The sequence below is a fragment of the Notothenia rossii genome, assembly GCF_949606895.1.
Source record: "Notothenia rossii genome assembly, chromosome: 3".
In the NCBI taxonomy this organism is placed as follows: Eukaryota; Metazoa; Chordata; class Actinopteri; order Perciformes; family Nototheniidae; genus Notothenia; species Notothenia rossii.
Window position 1 is genome coordinate 57,215,357 of NC_136901.1, and position 24,710 is coordinate 57,240,066.

At 43.3% G+C, this 24,710-nt stretch overlaps 1 protein-coding gene across 3 annotated transcripts in view; it reads left to right on the plus strand.

The window, feature by feature from the left end:
- The first annotated feature begins 7,788 nt into the window (after positions 1-7,788).
- Positions 7,789-24,710, plus strand: part of uvssa (UV-stimulated scaffold protein A) — a 41,513-nt gene continuing 24,591 nt past the window's right edge. Inside the window, exons 1-8 of one of the 3 annotated variants that reach the window (XM_079673328.1) lie at positions 7,789-7,979; positions 8,426-8,585; positions 9,664-9,817; positions 10,002-10,178; positions 10,899-11,019; positions 11,096-11,614; positions 11,990-12,099; positions 12,346-12,474. In XM_079673328.1, the coding sequence (XP_079529454.1) occupies positions 8,434-8,585; positions 9,664-9,817; positions 10,002-10,178; positions 10,899-11,019; positions 11,096-11,614; positions 11,990-12,099; positions 12,346-12,474 (1,362 nt within the window). In that variant the 5' untranslated portion in view covers positions 7,789-7,979; positions 8,426-8,433. The remainder of the gene's footprint in view (positions 7,980-8,425; positions 8,586-9,663; positions 9,818-10,001; positions 10,179-10,898; positions 11,020-11,095; positions 11,615-11,989; positions 12,100-12,345; positions 12,475-24,710) is intronic. The other 2 variants (XM_079673327.1, XM_079673329.1) reach the window with 2 other exon arrangements.

The following is a 24,710-nucleotide window of genomic DNA, read 5'->3' on the forward strand; positions in this document are numbered from 1 at the left end:
TGCACAATAGACTGAATGTCAATATCAACATTTGTACATCCGATTTGCATGAGATGGAACAGTGTCTCATCTGTCAGTCTGTTTCTCTCCCTTGACTTGATGTGCTTCATCATAGAGAAGTTGCTCTCGCAGATGTAAGTGCTGCCAAACATGCTGGCCATTGAGAGCGCAAAATCCCTGAGGAGTGGAAAGCGGGACTCGTGTAGCAGTCTCCAAAAGGAAATTCCCTTCTCCTGGCGCTTTGCTAGAAAGGGGTCTGACTGTAGTTCGCACATTTCAAGCTGCAACTCAGGGGGCTGCTCGATGATTGCAGCCGAGAGGGGGTTAGTGAATAACTCGATGCGTGGCTGCATGGTGTGGAAATCTTGAAAGCGCTTCTTAAACTGCTGCTGCAGTGTTTCTATGTCGGCTCTGTACTTGGGTAATGTTTTCTCACATTCGGGGGCATCTTTGCGCATCTCTTCACATGACGGGAAGTGCGCCAGATTAGGACGGTCGGCTGAAAATCCGTCTTTAAACAGAGTCAGTTTAGTAACAAATGCGTTCATGTGCGCATATAGATCCGACACGGTTTGGCATCTTCCCTGTAACCGCATATTCAGGTGATTAAGATGCGAGGTAATGTCCGCAAGGAAAGCCATGTCGAGAAGAAAATCTGTATTCCTGAGTTTTGCGCAGTACGCACTTGTATCATATTGGATGGTGTCCTCCAAGAACACAGGGATTTCTGCGCGTAGCGCAAAAAACCTCTCCAAGCAGTTTCCACGGCTCATCCACCTTATCTCTGTGTGCATCTGTAAATCACCGTTCACTTCATCCAAAAAGGCTATAAACTTCCTGTGATTGAGAGACCGGTTCCCTCCTCGAATGAGATTAGTAGTCTTTGTAACTAAATCCATGACATGGCTAAAGTTCATTGATTTGGCACACAGAGCCTCCTGCAATATCAAAACGAAATTTGATTTAGCCACATTCAAAACCATTAGAATAGCTAACAATAATGTTACCCACCTGATGTATGATGCAGTGCAGTCTTGGACAGTCAACGCCACTCTGGAGGAGGAGGCCGGCGAATCCAGTGCGCTTTCCTTGCATTGCTGGCGCACCATCGGTAACAACAGCTGAGAGCTTGTGAAATCCTCCGTGCGCACTTACAACATTTTCAACAGCGGCGAAAATATCTTGTCCTTTGGTATTGCCATGCAAAGAAGCCAGTTTCAATAACTCCTCGTGCACTTCAAATGAACTGTTAATGGCTCGTGTGTAGATGAGAAGCTGGCTCACATCAGTCACATCAGTGCTCTCATCCAACGCTAAGGAAAAGTATGCACAGTCATGCATGACTTGTTTTACCTTTTGTTCGACATGATTTTGTATATCAAATATTCTTCGTGTCACTGTCCGACGGGACAAAGAGACGGTTTCAAAGTTTTTAGCCATGTTGTCATCTCTGAATGCTTTAGCCATCTGGACTGCACAACTCTTCACCATTTCGCCGTCAGACAGGGGCTTCTTAGCTTTAGCAAGCTCAAGGGAAACGGCATAAGACGCCGTGAGAGACGATTGCTGTGTAGTCGTGGCTCTGGTAAAAAAGGTCTGCTGCTGGCATATTTTCCCTTTCAGGTCAGCAACGATGGCGACTCTGGCAGCTCCTGTGTGCTTTTCATATTTGTCTTTATGGGTGCTGTTGTAGTGGCGACTAGAATTGTAGTCCTTCATTGCCGATTTAGTTTCAAGACACACCAAACACATAGGTTTGCCTTTGAATTCTGTAAACAGATAATCTATTTCCCATTTTGGCTGAAAGAGACGGTTTTCTAGGTTCAGTTTTCTTTTTTGGGCGCTCCTGTTTCTTTTCCCACTAACGGAGGAAAGCCGCGAGGTAAACAGAAGACTATACACTTGGCTGCAGGCCTCATTAATTTGGGGGGAGCGCCCTCTAGCGGTGAATATTATTAATTACAAGTGGGGTCTGGTTCAAATGATTTGCTTGTTTACAACTGTGAAACCAATATATTTTTGTAAATTGACTCGCGGGCCGCACAAAGTGAGGGCGGTGGCCACATGCGGCCCGTGGGCCGCCAGTTGCCCATCCCCGGCCCAGATGGTCCGCTTTTAGTTTCCCAGACGGTGCTTGTTAGGACTCTTTTCAATTCTGGCGGCGGGGGGATATTTCCTTCTTCTTCCTCCACATTGAGGGGTAACGGTGAAAACTCTTCTTTGATCTCGCTTTTTGTTTGCGTTTCTTTGCTTTTTGTTGCACATATCTTGTACACCGCTGGTTCCACAGTGTTTTCTTGATGCACTACTTCTTCCGATACAATGGTTGCGTGGAGATCTCTGGAAGACACCAGAGTTAACACAGCCCAATCTGTTGAGGTCAACGTTGCTTTAACACTGTGGGGTCCATACGTTTCTCCATTCTTCAGATTGTAGAAATGCAGTTCATTCACCTTATAGTTGAATACGTATCCCCAAACATGTTCATTTTCCAGAAGCCATTTCTCTTCAAGATCTTCGACCGGAGGTGTTTGAACCCGGCACAGATACTGCATCCGTTTCTTGATTGGCGTTCCGGACGGATGGCGGTAAGTTGTCACAGGCGTCTCGCTGATTAAACCCATATCGAGGCGTCTCTTGGCAATTTTTTATTTTTGGAAAGATGACTTGATGATTGGAAATGACTGGCTTTTTATCTGCACAGGGTTCTTTTTTTTATCTCACTCCACCCCTTCGGTCTTCTGACATCATATAATTTTGGCGGGCCCTTCTGTCACTTTTATGCATACTAATGTGATGGAAGCGGCATTTTTGTTTTAATAGACTTGGGGTCGGGCCCACCTGTCACTTTTTATGCATACTAATGTGATTGAAACATTTTTTATTATACACCATAAGGCGCAACAGTGGGGGCTTTTCACACCTGTGAATACACATCACCCCCCTCCTATCGACGGATCTCATACATACTTGTGATATCACACCTACTTGAGATCTCACACCTCGAACAAAGGGGAGGCGGGACTTAGCTCATTAGCATAAGTAGGGAGAGGTGTGACCTGTCACATCACCTGTTACTTTTAACGAAAGCGGGATGAATAATACTACTCTCGCCCCGCCCCCTTACTGTGTATCGCTCACTGATTGGACGATGCAGCGCATGCACTAATCTGATGCTTCTTGACATGAGAGCAGTTTCCCAGCGGAGTGAAGAAAATACATGAAACTCACGGGACTCACTCCTCAGTTTATACTGTGTTTTGTTTCAATTCATGTATCATTTAGTTACAAATATGTGATATATCTGAACAACAAAGTGGTCAAAAATCATTTTATTCATTTATTGGAAACATTTTCATGATCTCTTTTTTCGTTTTACATTTTCATTTATTGTCATTTCCATTCAGTCAGTCATTAAGTGCTATTAAAATGGTAATGTGCTACATATCCAAACAAACAAACAAAGTGTGCAATCCAATGAATGTTAATCTAACTGGGTTTTGATAGATAATATATCTCTTTTTGTTCTCTCAATTATTTTTATTTCTATTGTATGTGCACTCTAATCAATATTAATCAAACTATTGTTCGTTTATACATTTTAAGAATGGCGTTTATCTTTTTTGAGAATGAGTTCTTATTTTATTTTATTTATTGGGGTCTACAACAGATGATACAAATGTGTGTGTCAGTAAATGTGTGGCGGGGGTGTGTGTGGGAAATAACGGGGACATAGCTGCTGTCAGACGAACAGCTGTGCAGCGTCATCACAAACGGACGTTGCTTCACGTGACGCTCCGGAGGAAAGGAACGTCCCATTGCTCTTAAAACTAATTTCCCTGCTTCTCGTGGTTTCCTTGCATCCCTCCATGCTCCCCTGGTGGGAGGGACTAAACGCAGGGAAACGACGCAAGTGAGGGAAGCAAGGATTTAATTTAACCGACCTGAGACGGGGCCTGTGGACGTTTCACAGGCCGTTTCTCAATCTCGAGGAAACTGGCTTCCAAGCCAATATTTCAAGGATGCTACGTTGTGCTGCTGAAAGACTGTTCCAATCTCCAGCATACTTGGAATTTCACCGAGGCCGCATCCTTGGTTTGGGGGTAATTTCGAGGCTGCACATGGGTAGACTTCGCGTCGTTAAAATCCCCACAGTGCTTTGCGCACGGACCAATTTCCCCAAATCTGTGGCGGAAAATGTAAGGCTCTCATATGACACACACCTGCACACTTGCTAGCCTGATCCACTCTTCGTTTCCGAATGCCAGGAAGGATTCTTGCCTAGCTTCTGAAGCAAGTGACTCGGAAGACATGTGCTACCAAGCAAGTATCCTCGCGATTGAGAAACGGCCTCAATCTCGAGGATACTGGCTTCCAAGCCAATATGTCAAGGATGCGTCATCGAGTGCCGCCAAAGTACTGTTCCAATCTCCAGCATACTTGGAATTCCACAGAGGCCGCGTCCTTGGTTTGGGGGAAATTTCGAGGCTGCACATGGGTAGACTTCGCGTCCTTAAAATCCCCACAATGCTTTGCGCACGGACCAATTTCAAAAACCCTTGCGGAGAATGGCTGAACCAACGCAGCACACATTTAAATTTAAGTATGTAGTGGCGTAGAACGCTGCTGTTAATCTGGAGATCAACAGACACTAGCGGCCCGTGCATATGATTATAATCAGACAACATCCGTTAAAAAACATTATAACACATATAATGAGAGACTTTCTGCAGTAAGGAGCGGCGTTTCACCGACGACAGGTGTTCTTACTTTTATGTAGCTGACGGAGAATTTTTACTTTACACGACACTGTTCAACACTTCATTCTGCTTCACTCTTTAACTAAACAACTGCGGATGTCTTGAAAGACTCAATTGTGACACGTAAATACTACGCTTCCTATGTTTGGGTGCGGACTGCGTTCACACAAGCAATGAACCGCTCCAGAGTTTGCAAGCGCTCCGAGACCACCTATTTTAGCGGACCAGAGTCCGATTGTTTAGTTCACTTAAGAGGTCTCGGATTGTGTTCACACCAACCCAAATGAACCGCACCAAGCGGCTAAACACACCAGGGTTCGATTCAACTGGACTATTCAAGGCAGGTGTGAATGCACCCTAAAAGGCTGGTGTGAACACACCCTTAGGATCAATCCAGTTCTGAGATCTTTACACTGGTTCCTCACTAACACTAAGAAAGTGGATCAGTCCAGTTCTGAAGTCTCTACACTGGTTCCTCTCTAACACTAAGAAAGTGGATCAGTCCAGTTCTGAAGTCTTTACACTGGTTCCTCATTAACACTAAGAAAGTGGATCAGTCCAGTTCTGAAGTCTTTACACTGGTTCCTCACTAACACTAAGAAAGTGGATCAGTCCAGTTCTGAAGTCTTTACACTGGTTCCTCTCTGACACTAAGAAAGTGGATCAGTCCAGTTCTGCAGTCTTTACAAGGGTTCCTCAATAACACTAAGAAAGTGGACCAGTCCAGTCTGAAGTCTTTACACTGGTTCCTCACTAACACTAAGAAAGTGGATCAGTCCAGTTCTGAAGTCTGTACACTGGTTCCTCTCTAACACTAAGAGAGTGGACCAGTCCAGTTCTGAAGTCTTTACACTGGTTCCTCATTAACACTAAGAAAGTGGATCAGTGCAGTTCTGAAGTCTTTACACTGGTTCCTCACTAACACTAAGAAAGTGGATCAGTGCAGTTCTGAAGTCTGTACACTGGTTCCTCTCTAACACTAAGAAAGTGGATCAGTCCAGTTCTGAAGTCTTTACACTGGTTCCTCACTAACACTAAGAAAGTGGATCAGTCCTGTTCTGAAGTCTTTACACTGGCTTCCTCACTAACACTAAGAAAGTGGATCAGTCCAGTGCTGAAGTCTTTACACTGGTTCCTCACTAACACTAAGAAAGTGGATCAGTCCAGTTCTGAAGTCTTTAAACTGGCTTCCTCAAAGACACTAAGAAAGTGGATCAGTCCAGTTCTGAATTCTTTACACTGGTTCCTCACTAACACTAAGAAAGTGGATCAGTCCAGTTCTGAAGTCTTTAAGCTGGCGTCCTGTGTGTCAAATAACTGATTTCCAAATACTGCTGCTGGTTTATAAAGCATTGAATGGTTTAGGACCAAAATACATTTCTGACCTCCTGCTAAATGATGAACCATCCAGAACTCTCAGGTCTTCTGGAACTGGTCTGCTTTCTGTCGCCAGAGTCAGAACTAAACATGGAGAAGCAGCGTTCAGTTATTATTACGCTCCAAATATCTGGAACAAACTCCCAGAAACCTGCCGGTCCGCTGCAACTCTGACTACTTTTAAATCCAGGCTGAAGACTTTTCTTTTTGCCGCTTTTAATTGAACTACTCACATCTTAAACTGCACTGTATCCATCCTTTTTCTTCTTTTAATGTTTATTTTATTATCTTTGCTTTTTAATGACTGTTTTTAAATGCAATTTTCTTAACGTCTTTCATTGTTGTAAAGCACTTTGAATTGTCTTGTGTTGAAAGGTGCTATATTTTTTTTATCAATATATTTATTGATTTTCAGCTTACAAAAAATCACATACATAGGATGAAGACATAGAGCCAAAAGCAATACATATATACACAGGACAACTACTTTACATTAAAGAAAAAATAACAACACTAAATTAAATTGGTACATACAACAAGGGCACTCTAATACATCGGCAACCATCCAGTTTCCAGCAATAGGACCGTATTTCTACAAAGGATATCACAGTAATTTACATTTTAACATATTATAGCATATTATAGCATTATCGCATTATCCTGCCCCAAGTTCGTTCAGAAATTGAGATAGGTCGTTGTTCTTGGTATACTCTATAAAACGTCCCCAGACTTTCTGGAACAGTTCTTGTTTGTCTTTGAGAATGTAAGTGATTTTTTCTAAAGGCAGACATAAAGAAAGTTCCCTAAACCACTGTGCAATACTAGGTTTGCCCAACTTTTTCCATGTTAAGGCAATCACTCTTTTTGCTTGTAATAAACATATCTATAAAAACTTGTTTATAACGTTGTATGTTTGTCGCTCCGGATATAGGCCAAGTAGGAACATTTTTGGTTACAGCTTTAAGCTGATCACTAAAATATTCTGTACTGTTACCAGAACCTCTTCCCAGAATTCCTTTATTCTTGGACATAACCAAAGACAATGGAACAGTGTGCCTTTTCCTTCCCCACATCTGGTGCACGTGTCTGGGATATTAGGGTTAAATGTATTCAGTTTTTCTGGTGTAATATACACTCTCATTAGCCACTTGTATTGCAGAAGCTTTAGACGCGTATTACCCGTCTGTGTTTGGGCCGCCTGACAAGCTGTGCTCCACTGTTCCAATGTTAGATCTTCCTGTAAGTAATTTTTCCAGGCATTAAGTCTAGAGTTAGAGGATTCTGAGGAGAACGCCAGCAGGAGATCATAGAATTCAGATATGATGCCCTTCCCAAAGGGGTTTTTAATTAAAACGTTCTCCAATATAGACAGAGGAGGGGCCAGCATGAGTCGATCCTGAAAGGTGCTATATAATTAAATAAACTTGTCTTGCCTTGCCTTCATACTATATTAACCACATTTTATTCCGACCTCTTGATCCATGATGATGTGACTACATGTTAATATGGAAAACTGTTTTATCAGCTTCAGTACCATTTCAGAGTCGAATAACGTTAACAACGACGATTCTATTGATATGTATTGCATTTGATTATTCTGCAAACTGCAGCTAGTGTAATCTTATCGGTGCTTTTATTCTGAAAGTCGAACCGGTAGTGAAGCGGCCAGCGGAAGTAGCAGTATTGTGAAAAAGGAGAAAGACAGAGCTATCACAGGCTGTTCATTTTCTCATATAATAATCTGTTTAATAGTTGTAACCTTAAACAAAACCACTTGTCATGAATGGACTTCCGGTCTGTGTGGTCCCCTGGAGATAACGGCTGACACCCTGCTGAGCTCCAGTGAGTTTTGGAAGAGAGCAGCTGTGTTTACATCTGTTAGCATTGTAGCAGCTAATGTAGCTCAATGCTACACATGAATTAACTAACGCAACCTGGACTTTAACCGTTTATCCTAGTGCGGAAGAATATTATTTAGTTATATATAGCGTGTGTGTGTATGTATGACAGTCTAGTGTTATACGTGTAATAGGTGATACATATATATATACATATTGCATGATGTACTATAATAATAAGTCAGCGTTATTGAGTGATGTTAGAGGAATAGGACACCTTCTATTAAACTGTAATAATGTTTGAATATTTTCTTTTAATAAACCATTTCATTCTTCAATATCCAAAGTTCTTGATATTGTACACATCATCTGTTCTGTGTGAACATACCATCACTCCACTGTTTGATCCTGGTTTGATATGTGATGAGGATACATGGCCCCCTCTCTCAGACCTGTTGATGTCCAGATGTTTGTCCGGTGTATCTGCTGTGTCTCAGGCGATGGAGTTGTCTCAGAGGGACCGGCTGTCGGAGCTGGTGGAGGAGCTGACCACATCTGGACAGCCTCAGCTCCACCCGGAGCGGATGAAGGAGGTGAAGAGGATCTGCAGGTGGGTCCCTGAGGAGAGAGCTGAGAGCAGCGTTACAGCTACTCTCAGCTCTCTCCTCACTGTTTCTGTTATTAGTATTATCCATAAACAGACACAGAAGTGTGAAGCTTGGTTTAATGCTGTTCTGAGTCATCTTTCATACTGAGAAAAATAAAAAAGGGGAGAAAAAGCGGACAACTGCACCAAAACCCGAGAACGGATGAATAATAATGATGATAATAGAAAATACAAATAATTGCAATAATTCTTCTACTACTACTACTACTACTACTACTACTACTACTACTACTACTACTACTAATATTAATAATAATGATAATTTATGCTCACTAAAATAATGTAAAAAACATAAACATCACTGCATTGATTTTTTGGATTCCTCCATTGTTGGAAAAATGAGTGGACACATTTTGCTACCAGAGAAACATTTCCTATTGAAAATATGATTGCAACAAATGAAAATTCACAATGTAAGCCTTATAAGGGCTATGTTTTAAAACAATTGATAAAAAAACTCTTTCAATACATAGCTCTTCAAGCATAATATGTATTGTTCACAGTCAAGCTATTGTTTCCTGATGTTTAGTCTCAGCGTTAACATTGACTTTTTAACAACCTTTCTGTAAACTGTTTTGAGACGTGATAGGTTAGAATCCACAGGAGAATAAAAACATCAGTTATATAAGACTTTATGAATGTTATATGGTACTGTAGGGCTGCTCAATTCATCGTATTTTAATCGTGATTACGATTTTGGCTTGCAACGATTATGAAAACAACATAATCAAAATAAAACGATTATTTTTTTATATTATTATTTTTTGTATAATCTTTTTTGTATTGGTTTTTCAGTTGAATTATACTTAAAGTTCTGGGTAATCAACTGTTAAAAGCATACTGTTCACATTTTTTTTTTCAATAAATGGATGTTTTCAAAGTAAATGGATAATCGTTTTTAATAATCGTGATATCAATTATTGACCCAAATAATCGAGATTATGATTTTTGCCATAATCAAGCAGCCCTATTATATGGCATTGAATGCAAATGGTTCCTATCTGTGTGTCTCCTCATGCAGAGCGTCTAATGACTGCATCGAGCACGTGTACAACTCTGTGATGTCTCAGCTTAACCAGGAACATGCTGAGGTGCGACTTTCCGCCTTCCAGATCGCCATGGAGCTCTTCTCCAGGTCTCACCACTTCAGGACGCTGCTGGTGGACAACTTCCAGGTACCAGCTTCATGTACCAGGGCTCACCAACACATAGATACCTTCAAAACTATTTATATCTGGATTTCAAAACCTAAAAAAAACGTATTGTGTACATTAACATTGTTGCCTTTGTACCTTTTTGGAGCTTTTGCATATGTGAGCTGTGTCTTGTTCCGAGCCTCTGTTCACCATCGTCCTGCAGGAGTTCCTGGAGTTGACCGTGGAGACAGACTCGGAGCAGCCCCTCCCCCCTCCTAAGGAAGTAGCCAGGAAGTTGAGGGCACAGGCCATCCAGGCTGTCCAATCATGGCAGGCCTCCTATGGGACAGCCTATAAGAAGTTAGCATTAGGCTTCCACTTCCTCAAACAGGTGAAGAAGGTGAGTGGGCCCAACTTTCTCTTTGTTGCTGCCAGACACACGCCCAAGATTTAGGGTCAGAAGGTCTAACAACACGTTACGTAGATAATATCCCTGTATCGTTTTTATATATATATATATATATTGAAAATATTGAGCCATTTACTGACTACAAAGTTAAAATGACAAGAATAACATATACACAGACATAGAGTATATCTACCAACTGTATGCTTCTAAGCGAATATACCTGGTTATTTTTCTTAGATGAGCCCAAGATGCACAAAAAAAGAAAAGCCTCTTTTGAAGGCTTATGAAAATAAATCTACACACTTATGTAAATATATTTAACATGTTCATTCAAATGCTCAATGTTTTACTGTGATATCTTGCTTCAACAGTTATTTTAACACTTTATTTTTATTTTCTTTGTATTATTGTTTAAATGTTAAAGGGGATAAATAAAGTTCCATCTTATCTTATCTAAATGAATGATTCAGAATCACTTAAAATGAACTTATGAATGTAATAGCATTTCATTCATGAACACTCATAATTAACGTTAGAGTTTACAGGTAGTTTGAACAACATTGAAAATCATGCGATGTGTTTAACATTACAGTAAAGCTTCACCTCTGTTCTGCGAATTCCCCACTCAGCTGACCAATCATCAGTTAGCAAAGGCCTCTGGGGGAGGACCTGTCCTCTGCTGTGAGTAAAGTGAGGCGTCTGTGTCCTCAGGTGGACTTCCAGGATGCTGAGGCCCGGACCGTATCAGAGAGGAAGAGGGAGGAGGAGAGGCAGAGGAAAAGGGAGAGGATATACAAGGAGAGAGTGGAGGCAGCCTCCACAGACATGGAGGGTAAGCCCCCCCCCTGTGATGATGAACAGCAGATTCCCTCACGAAGCACAGACTAACAAGGTTGTTTCTCCGTCAGAGTCTTATCAGGAGATCGAGGCCACACTCACAGAGATGGAGTCCTGTATGAGCCTGCTCATCCCCGGGTTCCACTTCACAGAGAGCCACACAGCCAATAGCAGCCCTCCACACTCCCAACCAGCCAATGAACCGTCAGCAGTGGAGGACGAGCCCTGCTGCAGCAAAGACCTGCAGGAGGAGCAGACGGAAGGGAGGGTACAGGAGGAGGAGGAGGAGGAGAAGAATAATGACTCAGAGGGAACGATAGGAGACATGAAGGAAGGGAGGACAGAGGAGAGGGATTTAGAGGGGAGGGGTGTGGATGAGCAGGAGGAGGAGGAGGGAAAGGAAGATGAGGAGGAGGAGGACGAGGAGGAGGAGGAGGAGGAGGAGGAGAAGGGAAAGGAAGATGAGGAGGAGGAGGAGGAGGAGGAAGAGGAGGAAGAGGAAGAGGAAGAGAAAAGTAGTGAGGAAGCGTTCATCCGGAGCTCTGGGCTGATATCTCACTCCTACAACCTGGACCTGAACCTCAGCCCTGGTGGGCACACACACACACACACACACACACACACACACACACACACACACACACACACACACACACACACACACACACACACACACACACACACACACACACACACACACACACACACACACACGCGTATACATCGAATACTGACTGTCAATCAACATTTTTAAACTTCAAGACTAGTTTCTTTAGGCTGCGTCCTTATGTGTCTGGCATTGTGATTGTTTGCTCAGAAAACCTTTGATGTCCCCTTCCTACTATCTCCTACCTAACACAGACAACATCATCATTAGGATGTATCATGTGAGAACTCTGTCATATTTTGTAGAAATACAATCTGATATTCTCCATGTAAGGTTTTAGTTTCCTTCTCTTTTCCAGGTCTTCATGTCAGGGAGACGGAGGATAATGAGGCAGTGGTTACCACGGTGATAGACCTCCATCGGCTGATAATGAGCAAACACCTACCAGCTGTGCAGAGCTGGGTTCAGGTCAGTACACACACACACACACACACACACACACACACACACACACACACACACACACACACACACATACGCATACACACACACACACATAGGTGGAAGAAGTATTCAGTGTGTGTGTGTGTGTGTGTGTGTGTGTGTGTGTGTGTGTGTGTGTGTGTGTGTGTGTGTGTGTGTGTGTGTGTGTGTGTGTGTGTGTGTGTGTGTGTGTGTGTGTGTGTGTGTGTGTGTGTGTGTGTGTGTGTGTAGGTGTTCACTAAGTCGTGTGCTGAGCAGCGTCTCCTGCAGAGGGCTCTGGATCTGAAGAGGAGTTTGGAAACTGCGCTGCAGAAACACAAAGAGCTGCACATCGACTACAAGACCAGACAGCGCAGAGTGGTGAGTGCCCCCCCCCTGCAGTGTGGTGAGTGCCCCCCCCCAGCTACATCTGTCTGGGGGCTGAGCTGAGTCTAAGGACATCACGTCATGTCCTTAGACTGGTCAGGTTAATAACTCATCACTAGCATATGAACAAATATAAAATGAATTCATAAAGAAAGCACCCAACTTTTGTTTCTGACACTCACCAAGGTGTTTGTTTGTTAGGCTTCTGTACCGGCAGGATTCAGGCTTTTGAATTTCGCTGATTGCACTTATGTGGAGAGACTTGGGATAAAAGTGATGTATGGAAAAATGTAATGACAAATTGAGTAGGAGGGACCAACTAGTGGAAAGCTGTAGGAATGTGTTATTTTCCTAAATAGCAGCGGCACTTCAGAGGGGAGAAGAAATGGGAACGGGGTTCGTCAATTTGACTTTAAAACAAGGTGTTACAGATAAACTACTTTAATTATATTTCAAATACAAGGGATAAGGTTAGCTGATAGCTTCTTTATTACATTATACCTGCACTCAGTGATGAGGGGAAACATCTATGATGAGCAGGGAAATAAATGACGAGACACTTCAGATGAACATATTGACACTTTGAAGACAAGCCTACAGACAGAGGATTTAGCAACACATCTTTCTATATACAGTGTTTTGTTAAGAAAGAGCATGGCCAGCAGAGGGCAGCATGCTACTGCAAATGAGACAACATCAGCACTACACACACTACACACACTATACACAACACACAGGCCACACACTATACACAACACACACAACACACAACACCCAACACACACTACACACAGGCCACACACTATACCCAACACTCACTACACACAGGCCACACACTATACCCAACACACACGCCACACACTATACACTACACACAGGCCACACACTATACACTACACACAGGCCACACACTATACACTACACACAGGCCACACACTATACACTACACACAGGCCACACACTATACACTACACACACAGGCCACACACTATACACTACACACACAGGCCACACACTATACACTACACACAGGCCACACACTATACACTACACACAGGCCACACACTATACACTACACACAGGCCACACACTATACACTACACACAGGCCACAAACTATACACTACACACACAGGCCACACACTATACACTACACACAGGCCACACACTATACACTACACACAGGCCACACACTATACACTACACACAGGCCACACACAACACACAGGCCACACACTATACACTACACAAAGGCCACACACTACACACAGGCGACACACTACACACAGGCCACACACTATACACTACACACAGGTCACACACAACACACAGGCCACACACTATACACTACACACAGGCCACACACTACACACAGGCCACACACTATACACTACACACAGGCCACACACTATACACTACACACAGGCCACACACTACACACAGGCCACACACAACACACAGGCCACACACTATACACTACACACAGGCCACACACTACACAAAGGCCACACACTACACACAGGCCACACACAACACACAGGCCACACACTATACACTACACACAGGCCACACACAACACACAGGCCACACACTATACACTACACACAGGCCACACACTACACACAGGCCACACACAACACACAGGCCACACACTATACACTACACACAGGCCACACACTACACACAGGCCACACACTATACACTACACACAGGCCACACACTATACACTACACACAGGCCACACACTACACACAGGCCACACACAACACACAGGCCACACACTATACACTACACACAGGCCACACACTACACAAAGGCCACACACTACACACAGGCCACACACAACACACAGGCCACACACTATACACTACACACAGGCCACATGATGCTTCACACGGGGGGATCTAGTGAGCAAGGCCAGATGCGGAGGCGTGATGAGCCTGGATGAGCCACATCAGAAACCTCTCCACAGTGAGGTTTAATGCTAAACACATATAGGAATAAGTGAAACTACTCTCCATATTTTTGCTCTGTATTTGGAGAAAGAAACTTGGTGTGAATCCTGCATCACATCAGTTCTATCTCTCAAACTTGAATTGTCATCGGCTCACCATTAATGAAATTGAGAGACTTTGGAGATACTAAGTCCAAATTGAAGCTTTCTCAGGCTCAGAGATACCAACCCCATGGAGTGTTTCTAACCTTAACCTCACAGGTGATCACCTACAACCTACTGGGCATGTGCACTCCTCCAAGTGTGACTATTATCTCTAGTACTCATAAACACACTTTGTACAGTGTGCATAGCAGAGCCTCAGCAGCACCATCTGGTGGCTGCTGACAGGACTGCAGCTCCAGATGCTTGTCACCACTACGGTCAACACAGCTCTCTGTTTTTTAGAAACAGCCAGTCTTTGAACCGTGGAAAACACAATCATGAAGGACTCGCACCAGACACACCTTGACATACAGCCCACTTCTGCTTTCAGTCATATTAAGTGTTCAGGCGGACAGCAATTAAGAACAACAAACCAAGTCTTTGTTGGCTTTAGACATAAGATGGATACAAAGCATAATGCCAGTTAAATGAACACATTTCCTTTTGATGATGAGATGTGCACCCTGTGTTGTTGTGTTTCCATGTGCATGCCTCTGAACGTGTCCTCTTGATGTTTTGTTTTCAAACGTCTCTCCTGCATTTCTGCGTGCTCCCAGGGGGAAGCACCACGATAAAGACAGAGAGCGGGAGGATGGAAATATGAATAGAGAGGTGAGATAGCAAAGCACAGCCATAATGCATAACGCATCAGAGACAGAGAGGAGAAGTTGGGGAGCAAGGGGGAAGATGTACCCATTCATTCCCTTCAGAAGCACTAATGTGCCACGGCTGACACTGATACGTCTGTCTGGCTCCTCTTCATCACGCTCAGCCGGGCTGCTGGAGCCGGCACAGAGAACCTGCCATTGGGAAGCTCTCCTTCCTCACTAATTGCTGCTTTGAGAGGTTTTCATTGCTCTGTGCTTCAGAGCTGGGCATACCCTAATACACACCTGCAGTGGGGAGACAGAAACAAGAGAGGGAGAGAGCAATGAACAGCAGGCGGCTGATTCAGGGTTTAAAGGTCCAATGAGTGCTTTGTGCTTTTGAAGAAAGGCGTAACAAAAACACACATACAACTTCTGTATGTGGCACATGCAAAGGTTTTGCTTATCAAAAGCTTATCTACCTGCAGGATTATTTTTGAGTTGGTATGGATGAATGCACTTGTGTGGAGTGACTTGATTGGAAGATGTCCACCTGTAGGAATGTATTATCTTCCTAAAGTAATATGTACAGCAGAGTGGACAGAGGCCGCCGGTTGGAAGCTCTCACACCAGCTGCTGCTTTGAGAGGGTTTCATTGCTCTGTGCTTCAGAGCTGGGCTAACCCAAACACACCTGCAGTGGGGAGACAGAAACAAGAGAAGAAGAGAGCAATGAACAGCAGGCGGCTGATTCAGGTTTTAAAGGTCCAATGAATGCTTTGTGCGTTTGAAGGAATAAAAGTTGTGTAGTGTGAATCCATCGCAGAAGAGTGACAGTGACAGAGCGCCGGGCGCCTCGCTCCGCCTGCTTATCACTGTCAGGAGCAGTCTGCTGCTCCACAGCCCAGCCCCGCGATAACCACACAACTTACAGCCCCTTTATCATAATTAGCTTTTCCTTTTTAGCCTTAAAAGGCCTTCCATTACCGGGTCCTTCTCTATCGGCCCGCTGACACGCCGCACGATTGGTTTCTCTCTCAGCGGGCCTCTCAATACAGTCTCCCATAACGGTGAGCAGGGGAGAGGAGAGGGGGTTAGGGAGGCAGATAGAGAGGCTTGTTATTCAATAAGACTATGAGACGGGCTGGAGACACATCTGCATCACGCAGGGGATTACTGCTGGAAACAGAGATGTCACCATTCATGGCTGACGGCTCTGTGCGTGGGATATTGGAGTTTCACAAAGCAAAGAAGAAAACATACTTTATTAATCCAATCAAATCTCATTTTCACTATGTCATTATATTAAAGAACACACCTAGGCCTGAAATACACCCGAGCACACATGGTTGGGGTTAGCAGTTAGCACACTTTGTATTTGGTCCAGCCTCCAGTTCATGCCATGCCCCACTGTAGCATGTGACTGTTGAGGTCCAATCTGGTGTGCTAATGCTAATTTAGCATGCAGGGTCTTGAAGCTGGTCCAATTATCTAGATAGAGACTTGAATTCTAGCCAAGGAATGGTGAAGCCAATCTGATGGCAAGACCTGTGCACTGTGTGCTCAGTGTGTGTGAAGGCAACTGTACCCAAACACAAGCCCCTGCTGTTCTGGAGTCTCTATATTTGGAGTTAGCTCCTATACTCCGCTCTAGAGCTGCACAATTCATCACATTTCTCGATGGAAATATGTAATATTGAATCTGCAGGAAGCACATCATTTGATAAAGGCTAAATGTGTGTTCAAATATTATTTTGGTTAAATTGTGGAGCCTGAATTCTACATAATTTAACAAAACATATTTGTTTGGTACAGATCCTCTTCAAAAAGTCACTACTGAATAATTGTGATATATTTGAAATGATAATAGGAATTCCAAAGCAAACGTAATACATTTCCACAATAAGTATCATCTCATAATAATTGAAACACCAGTACAAATAATCAAGATTAGTTATGTTTCCAAATCATGCAGCCCTTCATGGTTCTATCCAGCTTCTCCGCTATCATAGACAGGTTGTTAGAGGTGCTGTTAAGCTCCGCTAAGCCCCCCTCTGGAGATGGTGTTCTGAGAGAATGTGAGCTGAAGCCAGGACTGAACTGTGGAGAGTCAATCTGATCTATAGCGTCTTTGCTCTAGTTTGAACTCCAGGACTTTCAGGTAGGAATAAAGAAGCCTGGCGTTGTCTCTGTTTGCTGAGCACTCGTTTGACACCAGTAGAGTCCTTTTCCCACTTCTAAAGCCTGTCTATTGTCATCTCTGTTTTAAAGTCCTTGGGATGTTTTTTATATCAGGAGATAACACGAGGCCAGGGACTGCTGTGACACATGTAACCTATAGCTGATACCAGCTGATGAAGAAACCGTGGTTACTGTGTCAGTTTCAATGTGGAGAGCAGTAGATCTAATGAGATATCCATGTGTACCTTCCACACATATATACATATACAGTGGGGCAAACAAGTATTTAGTCAGCCACCAATTGTGCAAGTTCTCCCACTTAAAAAGATGAGAGGCCTGTAATTTTCATCCTAGGTATACCTCAACTATGAGAGACAAAATGAGAAAAGAAAAACAAGAAAATCACATGGTCTGATTTTTAAAGAATTTATTTGCAAATTATGGTGGAAAATAAGTATTTGGTCACCTACAAACAAACAAGATTTCTGGCTCTCACAGACCTGTAACTTCTTATTTAAGAGCCTCCTCTGTCCTCCACTTGTTAACTGTATTAATGGCGCCTGTTTGAACTCGTTATCAGTATAAAAGACACCTGTCCACAACCTCAAACAGTCACACTCCAAACTCCACTATGGCCAAGACCAAAGAGCTGTCAAAGGACACCAGCAACAAAATTGTAGACCTGCACCAGGCTGGGAAGACTGAATCTGCAATAGGTAAGCAGCTTGGTGTGAAGAGATCAACTGTGGGAGCAATTATTAGAAAATGGAAGACATACAAGACCACTGATAAACTCCCTCGATCTGGTGCTCCACGCAAGATCTCACCCCGTGGGGTCAAAATGATCACAAGAACGGTCAGCAAAAATCCCAGAACCACACGGGGGGACCTAGTCAATGACCTGCAGAGAGCTGGGACCAAAGTAACAAAGGCTACCATCAGTAACACACTACGCCGCCAGGGACTCAAATCCTGCAGTGCCAGACGTGTCCCCCTGCTTAAGCCAGTACATGTCCAGGCCCATCTGAAGTTTGCTAGAGAGCATTTAGATGATCCAGAAGAGGATTGGGAGAATGTCATATCAGATGAAACCAAAATAGAACTTTTTGGTAAAAACTCAACTAGACGTGTTTGGAGGAGAAAGAATGCTGAGTTGCATCCAAAGAACACTATACCTACTGTGAAACATGGGGGTGGAAACATCATGCTTTGGGGATGTTTTTCTGCAAAGGGACCAGGACGACTGATCCGTGTAAAGGAAAGAATGAATGGGGCCATGTATCGTGAGATTTTGAGTGACAACCTCCTTCCATCAGCAAGGGCATTGAAGATGAAACGTGGCTGGGTCTTTCAGCATGACAATGATCCCAAACACACCGCCCGGGCAACGAAGGAGTGGCTTCGTAAGAAGCATTTCAAGGTCCTGGAGTGGCCTAGCCAGTCTCCAGATCTCAACCCCATAGAAAATCTTTGGAGGGAGGGAGTTGAAAGTCTGTGTTGCCCAGCGACAGCCCCAAAACATCACTGCTCTAGAGGATATCTGCATGGAGGAATGGGCCAAAATACCAGCAACAGTGTGTGAAAACCTTGTGAAGACTTACAGAAAACGTTTGACCTCTGTCATTGCCAACAAAGGATATATAACAGAGTATTGAGATGAACTTTTGTTATTGACCAAATATTTATTTTCCACCATAATTTGCAAATAAATTCTTTAAAAATCAGACAATGTGATTTTTTTTTCTCATTTTGTCTCTCATAGTTGAGGTATACCTAGGATGAAAATTACAGGCCTCTCTCATCTTTTTAAATGGGAGAACTTGCACAATTGGTGGCTGACTAAATACTTTTTTGCCCCACTGTACATACATACATACAGTGATGATGTATTGTTGTAGGGAAAGCTAGCATTACGTTAGCATTGTAAGGATACAATGGGATCTTTCCTTTGCATTTCAGAATATTGTAGAAAATAAGATCTTTGGCAAACACACGTTTATCATAATTATACATATTGTTCAACGGGTTAATATACATGTAATATCACCACTTAATGATTTTTAAAGCATTAATGAAGAAGTCAAAAGCTAACGTTGGGCTATAAACAAACTCCAGCACAGTCACATGACTTCACATCCCCAGCACTAAGCTAATGGCAGCTGATGTTGGGCATTTTAGTCTCATTGTTAGCAACTGCCGTTTGTATTGCCCTCAGAGGCTTCAGACATTCGCCAGTGGGGTTTTAACTTATGTATTTTGACGTTAAAACAGCTAACGCCTGTGTGACCACACCTTATTTCAGGCATCTAACATTGGCTTTAAAATTAGGGAACAGGAACTGCCAAATGTGAACTCATTTGTGAATTGTAGGACTCATTCCTGATTTTGTTAAGGTGGTTTCATGAGGTCTTCTTTCCCTTCAGTTTTTTGTGTGGACAATAGAGTGCGACACCATGAATGTGTTCACAGAGACAGACTCATCGTGTCTCTTATTGATGACAGGGGTCTCTGGACTGTTCTGAGTTGTACGCATTCTGAGAGCTTTACGTAATCAAAGTAGTGTGTGTGTATAGAAAAACACTGATATACACAGTGTGGGGAACAGGCAGCTCTCACAGTGCTTCCTGCAGCTGTTTCTGAGACACTATATATGTTTGAAGGCAGTTTTCACGATGAGCTATGAGCAGGAGGAAGCTGCAAACTGAAAACATGGGCTTGTGTTTAGGAAAGGATAAGACATGCAGAGTTATTTGAACATATCTGTTTTTTAAGAGTGTATTCAGTCACTTCGGGCTCCATTCATACAGGCCCAGGCCTTGTTTACTGCTGATAACCCATCTTATCACAGTGCAATGGATGTGGCCGCCTGTTTCTCACTGGAGATAAACAAAGAAAGACTATCCCTCTATTTCTCCCTCCTTTTCTTTCCTACATCCATTCTCTGAATGTGTCTCGTTCTCTCGTTGTGCACCTGTAATATGTTTCTCTCCAACTCTCTTTGCCACTATTCCTCATTATGTGTTACCTTCATAGGGAGTCCTGGGCTTCGGTTATTGCAGCTTGGATGGGTTGATCTGTTACTCTATCATGAATGGAGTCAAAGGAGGAGTGTGTAGTGAAGACCACTTCAAAGTAACTGCAAGGAGTAAAGCATTTACCACAAGGGCTGAAAAAGAGCATTCATATGTATAGCGTGCCCGGTCTAAAGGAAGGCTTACTGCCTGGACTTAGAAAGAACACTGCCATTTGTTTGGTGCAACACCTTTGGTAACCCTGGTTACCCATAACGCTCAGTAAGGAAGTGCTTAGTTCCATGCAGTGATGACCATGATGACCTGATGCTGATATACAAAACACGAGTGGTTGAAGGGCAGAGTGGACATACATTCAATTTGAGTACATGAAGACGAGGAGAAACATGCCTTTACGGTTTGACGTAGGTGCAAAGACAACAAGTCTGATGATCAGGAGTCATTTGTTCCACAAAGCTTATGAAGTTTCATTGAAGTTGTATTGTAATTTGAGCCACTCAGGATTAATTGAAGGTGTCACAAAAAAGTCAAAGTATTGCGATTTGGAGTCCATGAAGTGTCATCTTGTGGCTTCATCAGTGTTCTGAGGAACGTTTAGGAAACACTTTGGACCCAGTCTGCTTCCATCAGGGTCTCTGATGAAGGGAGAGGAGAGGGTTTGCAAAGTGGAGCTGATGGATCCTGTGGGACTCCAGTGCTGTGGTGGGGGGGGGCGGCGGTCTCCTATCACTGACCACAGGCCCTCCCAGGGATCTCTGACGGCCCCTGCACCCTACCACAATCTAGGTGTGTTCCCAGGGCTTTCAGAGGTCCTCAGTGAAATGAGGAATAGCAGTGTGTAATGTCGGCGAGGATGTATAATAATGACTGTTTTGATCACAGATTGAGACAGGTGGGGGGGGGGGGAAGTGGATCCGACAACTGGGAATAAGCTGGCTGACAGGGAGAGGTTTGGGAAGCTCTGGACTGGCTAATAGACCTGCCAGCCTAGGTTAGTGAAATAAAGATGTCACCCTATACATCATATGAACTGACTGCTCCCCGGAGACAAAGGCAGCATCTCTGCGTGTGTGGGGGTGTCGGGCTGGGGGAGTATGATGGGGTAAAGCAGCGGAGAATAAGCTCTGGAGCGAGAGCGAGGGGAGTGGAGAGCCTTTTTCTCATTAGCGTCCGATCCCATGGGATCCTCTCCGGGTCGTAATGAACAGCAGAGCAAGGTGGTAATAGAGATGTGGGATGTTGGGTAGATCAGGCCTGGAACAGGTCAGACTCCACGGCAAGCTTCAGGCCTGATTACTTTGTAAATATGTTGGAATCAATCAGTGGCACTGGCAGTGGACTTCCTTTAGAGCCAGGCAGACCCTCACACACTTATCACTGATCTGCATTCACACACATCACCAGCTGGAAGATGCTTCCAACATGTGCTGGACTTTCACTCTGCTGCCCAATATTGTTACGAATATTATTTTGATTTATTTATGAATTTAACCATCATTCACAGTTTTGAATTGAAATGAAGTCAGATTCAGGGTTTGACATACTGGTATTTATATGTTGATCCATGCTTTGATGTTTGTCGGTGTGATGGAGACTATTTCATGTTGTTATTGTGTGTTGCTGATGGGAATGAGCTAATAGCTAAACCAGGCCAAATGTCTTCTCTTTTTGAGATGTATGTTTGTACCAGTGAACGATGGAAGTAGGGTCACAGATTGTTAAGTAACTCAAATAACAAGTGCAGGAAGTGGATAGCTTCACCCAAACTAGATGTTGGTCCACAACCTGCAGTAAAGATGATCAGAATACCTGTTCAAACGGACTCCTTATTGATACAGCTACCTGCTTTTATTAGGAGTTTTAATCATTTCATTATTTATTTTTAACCAAGAACAGAACAACACTAAAAATGCAGCTTTTGACACCTAAGATAGTTCGACCTAAGATGTGTCTTGTAACAAACACACATATCTATTGTTAACAGGAAAAGACAGCACAAAGGGGCAACATCAATAATATATAATAATAAGATAGCAATCCTGTAAGAACTAACTCAGTTACCATGACGACAGCATGATGCTGTTGGAAATGAGTCCCATCAGGATCCATCGGATGCTCTGCCTTGCTGACTCCAGAGATACAGAGGTGGTCAGCTGTATCAATAGGCAGCACAGAAGGCCACTTAGAAGAGTTCCCAATGTAAGTTCATTTCAAATAGTTAATATTGACCTGTTCTTCTATTCATAGTGAAAGATGTGAATGTTAAAAAAGAATAATACTTTATTATACATACATTACATATACTATCACATTTGCAATTTTGTGTGTAACATTTTAATTGTAGTCAGTATACATTTGCAGGTGGCAGGACCTTGAAATTTTTTATCAACATTTTCACATATTTGTTACCAAATTCAGAGACAAGATTTTGAGTCTGTCCAGATATTGTATGCCATGTGATAATAGTAGTATGAGCACTATGTCCATAACCCAGCTACACCTGAACTCCTCATATCATGTGAGAGAGTGTTCCTCATGTGTGTGTAATATTCTCACTGTGTTTATACATGCTCATAACTGTTAGTCACTTGTTCTCTTAAGAAAATGTCTTGTGATAATGATGGCACAGCCAATGTGTGTGTGTGTGTGTGCGTGTGTGTGTGTGTGTGTGTGTGTGTGTGTGTGTGTGTGTGTTACTACCTGTCAGAAGACAATGGAGACGTCTCTTGCAGCTTTTCCACCTCCTTGCTCTCTCCCCTCTGCTTCCCTCCCTCCTCCTCTCTCTGTGTGAGTGTGTGATGCTTAACCTGCCCCCCCCCCCCTCTCTGCCATACACCTGACTTATGGCTGTGCAGTAATCATTTGCCAGACCTTGGCAGGCTGAGTGTACATTAGCATATAAATAGCAGATGCACTGAGTGCCCATCACAGTCGACTACATTTAATTTTTGGTTTATAAGATTGAATGGGTTTTTAAACGCAGCGCCATCAAACTTGCCAAGAGACAAATGAAGTCAGGGGAGCAGTTGTCCGAGGCAGCGCCCTCACATCATTTTTATAAAGGATAAGAGTCTTATTTAAGGGAGGGGAGAGAGAGGAGATGCTATAGAGGCTGAATAATGAAGACACCTGTGGAAGCAGCACCATAGTTCCTAATCCTGTTCACACACTCACTTCTGCTTCCTTCTCAGTGTCAGTGTGTGGACATACAATAATCCCATCTGTGTATCAACGTGCGTGTGCCATTCAAACACTGGTGGGCTAAATGTGCTGCTATACATGACGGTCCTCCACAGCAAACTGGGACACTTTCATGGAGCTGGCTTCTTGCGTGGGGGTCCTCTTGTTAATAAAACGACCTTAATATGTTGCCGTGCTGAAAGATGGCAATATAGGAATTAAAAAAACACGTTTCCAGTAAATTGTGAAGCAATGAGGAAGAGGATTGTGATGTTTAGTCTAACACCTTGCGTCAAACTGGCTGTGGAACCCACTGGTTTTGAGACTTCAGTTAGTTGGCTCTGAATATTTCTATTGATTTGTGAATGTCAAATAAAACGGAAAAAACCTACGTTTACGGAAAATATGCGCCAGGGGACGTTACTAGTTTACTGCTGGCGAACCACAGTAGCATAGCATTAGCCACGTCACTGTAGAAGAGTGGAAAGTAAGACGTGCTTGCAAATCAACATGGCTTAGTACGTCTCATAGCAACACGAGCCCAGCTTCAACGTGTTTGGTTGCAAACCCCACGCCCATGTCATGTTGAAACAGGAAAGGGCACACATTTGCCTTCTAAAGTAGATTGTTCAAAGACACAGCCCTACTCACTTGGACAGCAGCATACAGAATGCTTTGGTGTTGCGTTGGGATTGGGAGCACCCTACATGTGGTGACGCTTTGCCATCTGACACACACACTTGATTTAGTGTTTAGTTTTAAGCAGACGTACCGCAATGTAACAACATGGTGCTTGGTTGAAAACCAAAGAATCCCCAAATAGGTGCATTATCATTATTTCCAACAATACCTTCCAGCTGGAGTTACAAGAGTTACAGTACAGTGTCAGAGTATGATTGCAAACATTTGTATTTATTACAACGCCGTGGCAAAGCATATACAAAGTAAAGGAGAAAGAGACACTGAGACACTTCATAACAGGAAGTGAATGTAGTTCTCTTATCATTTGAGGTCCATCATGCTGGTTTATCAATATCGTTGTGAGCGATAATCTCATCATGGCGTCCAGGTCTACAGCAGACTGTGGTTTTCAC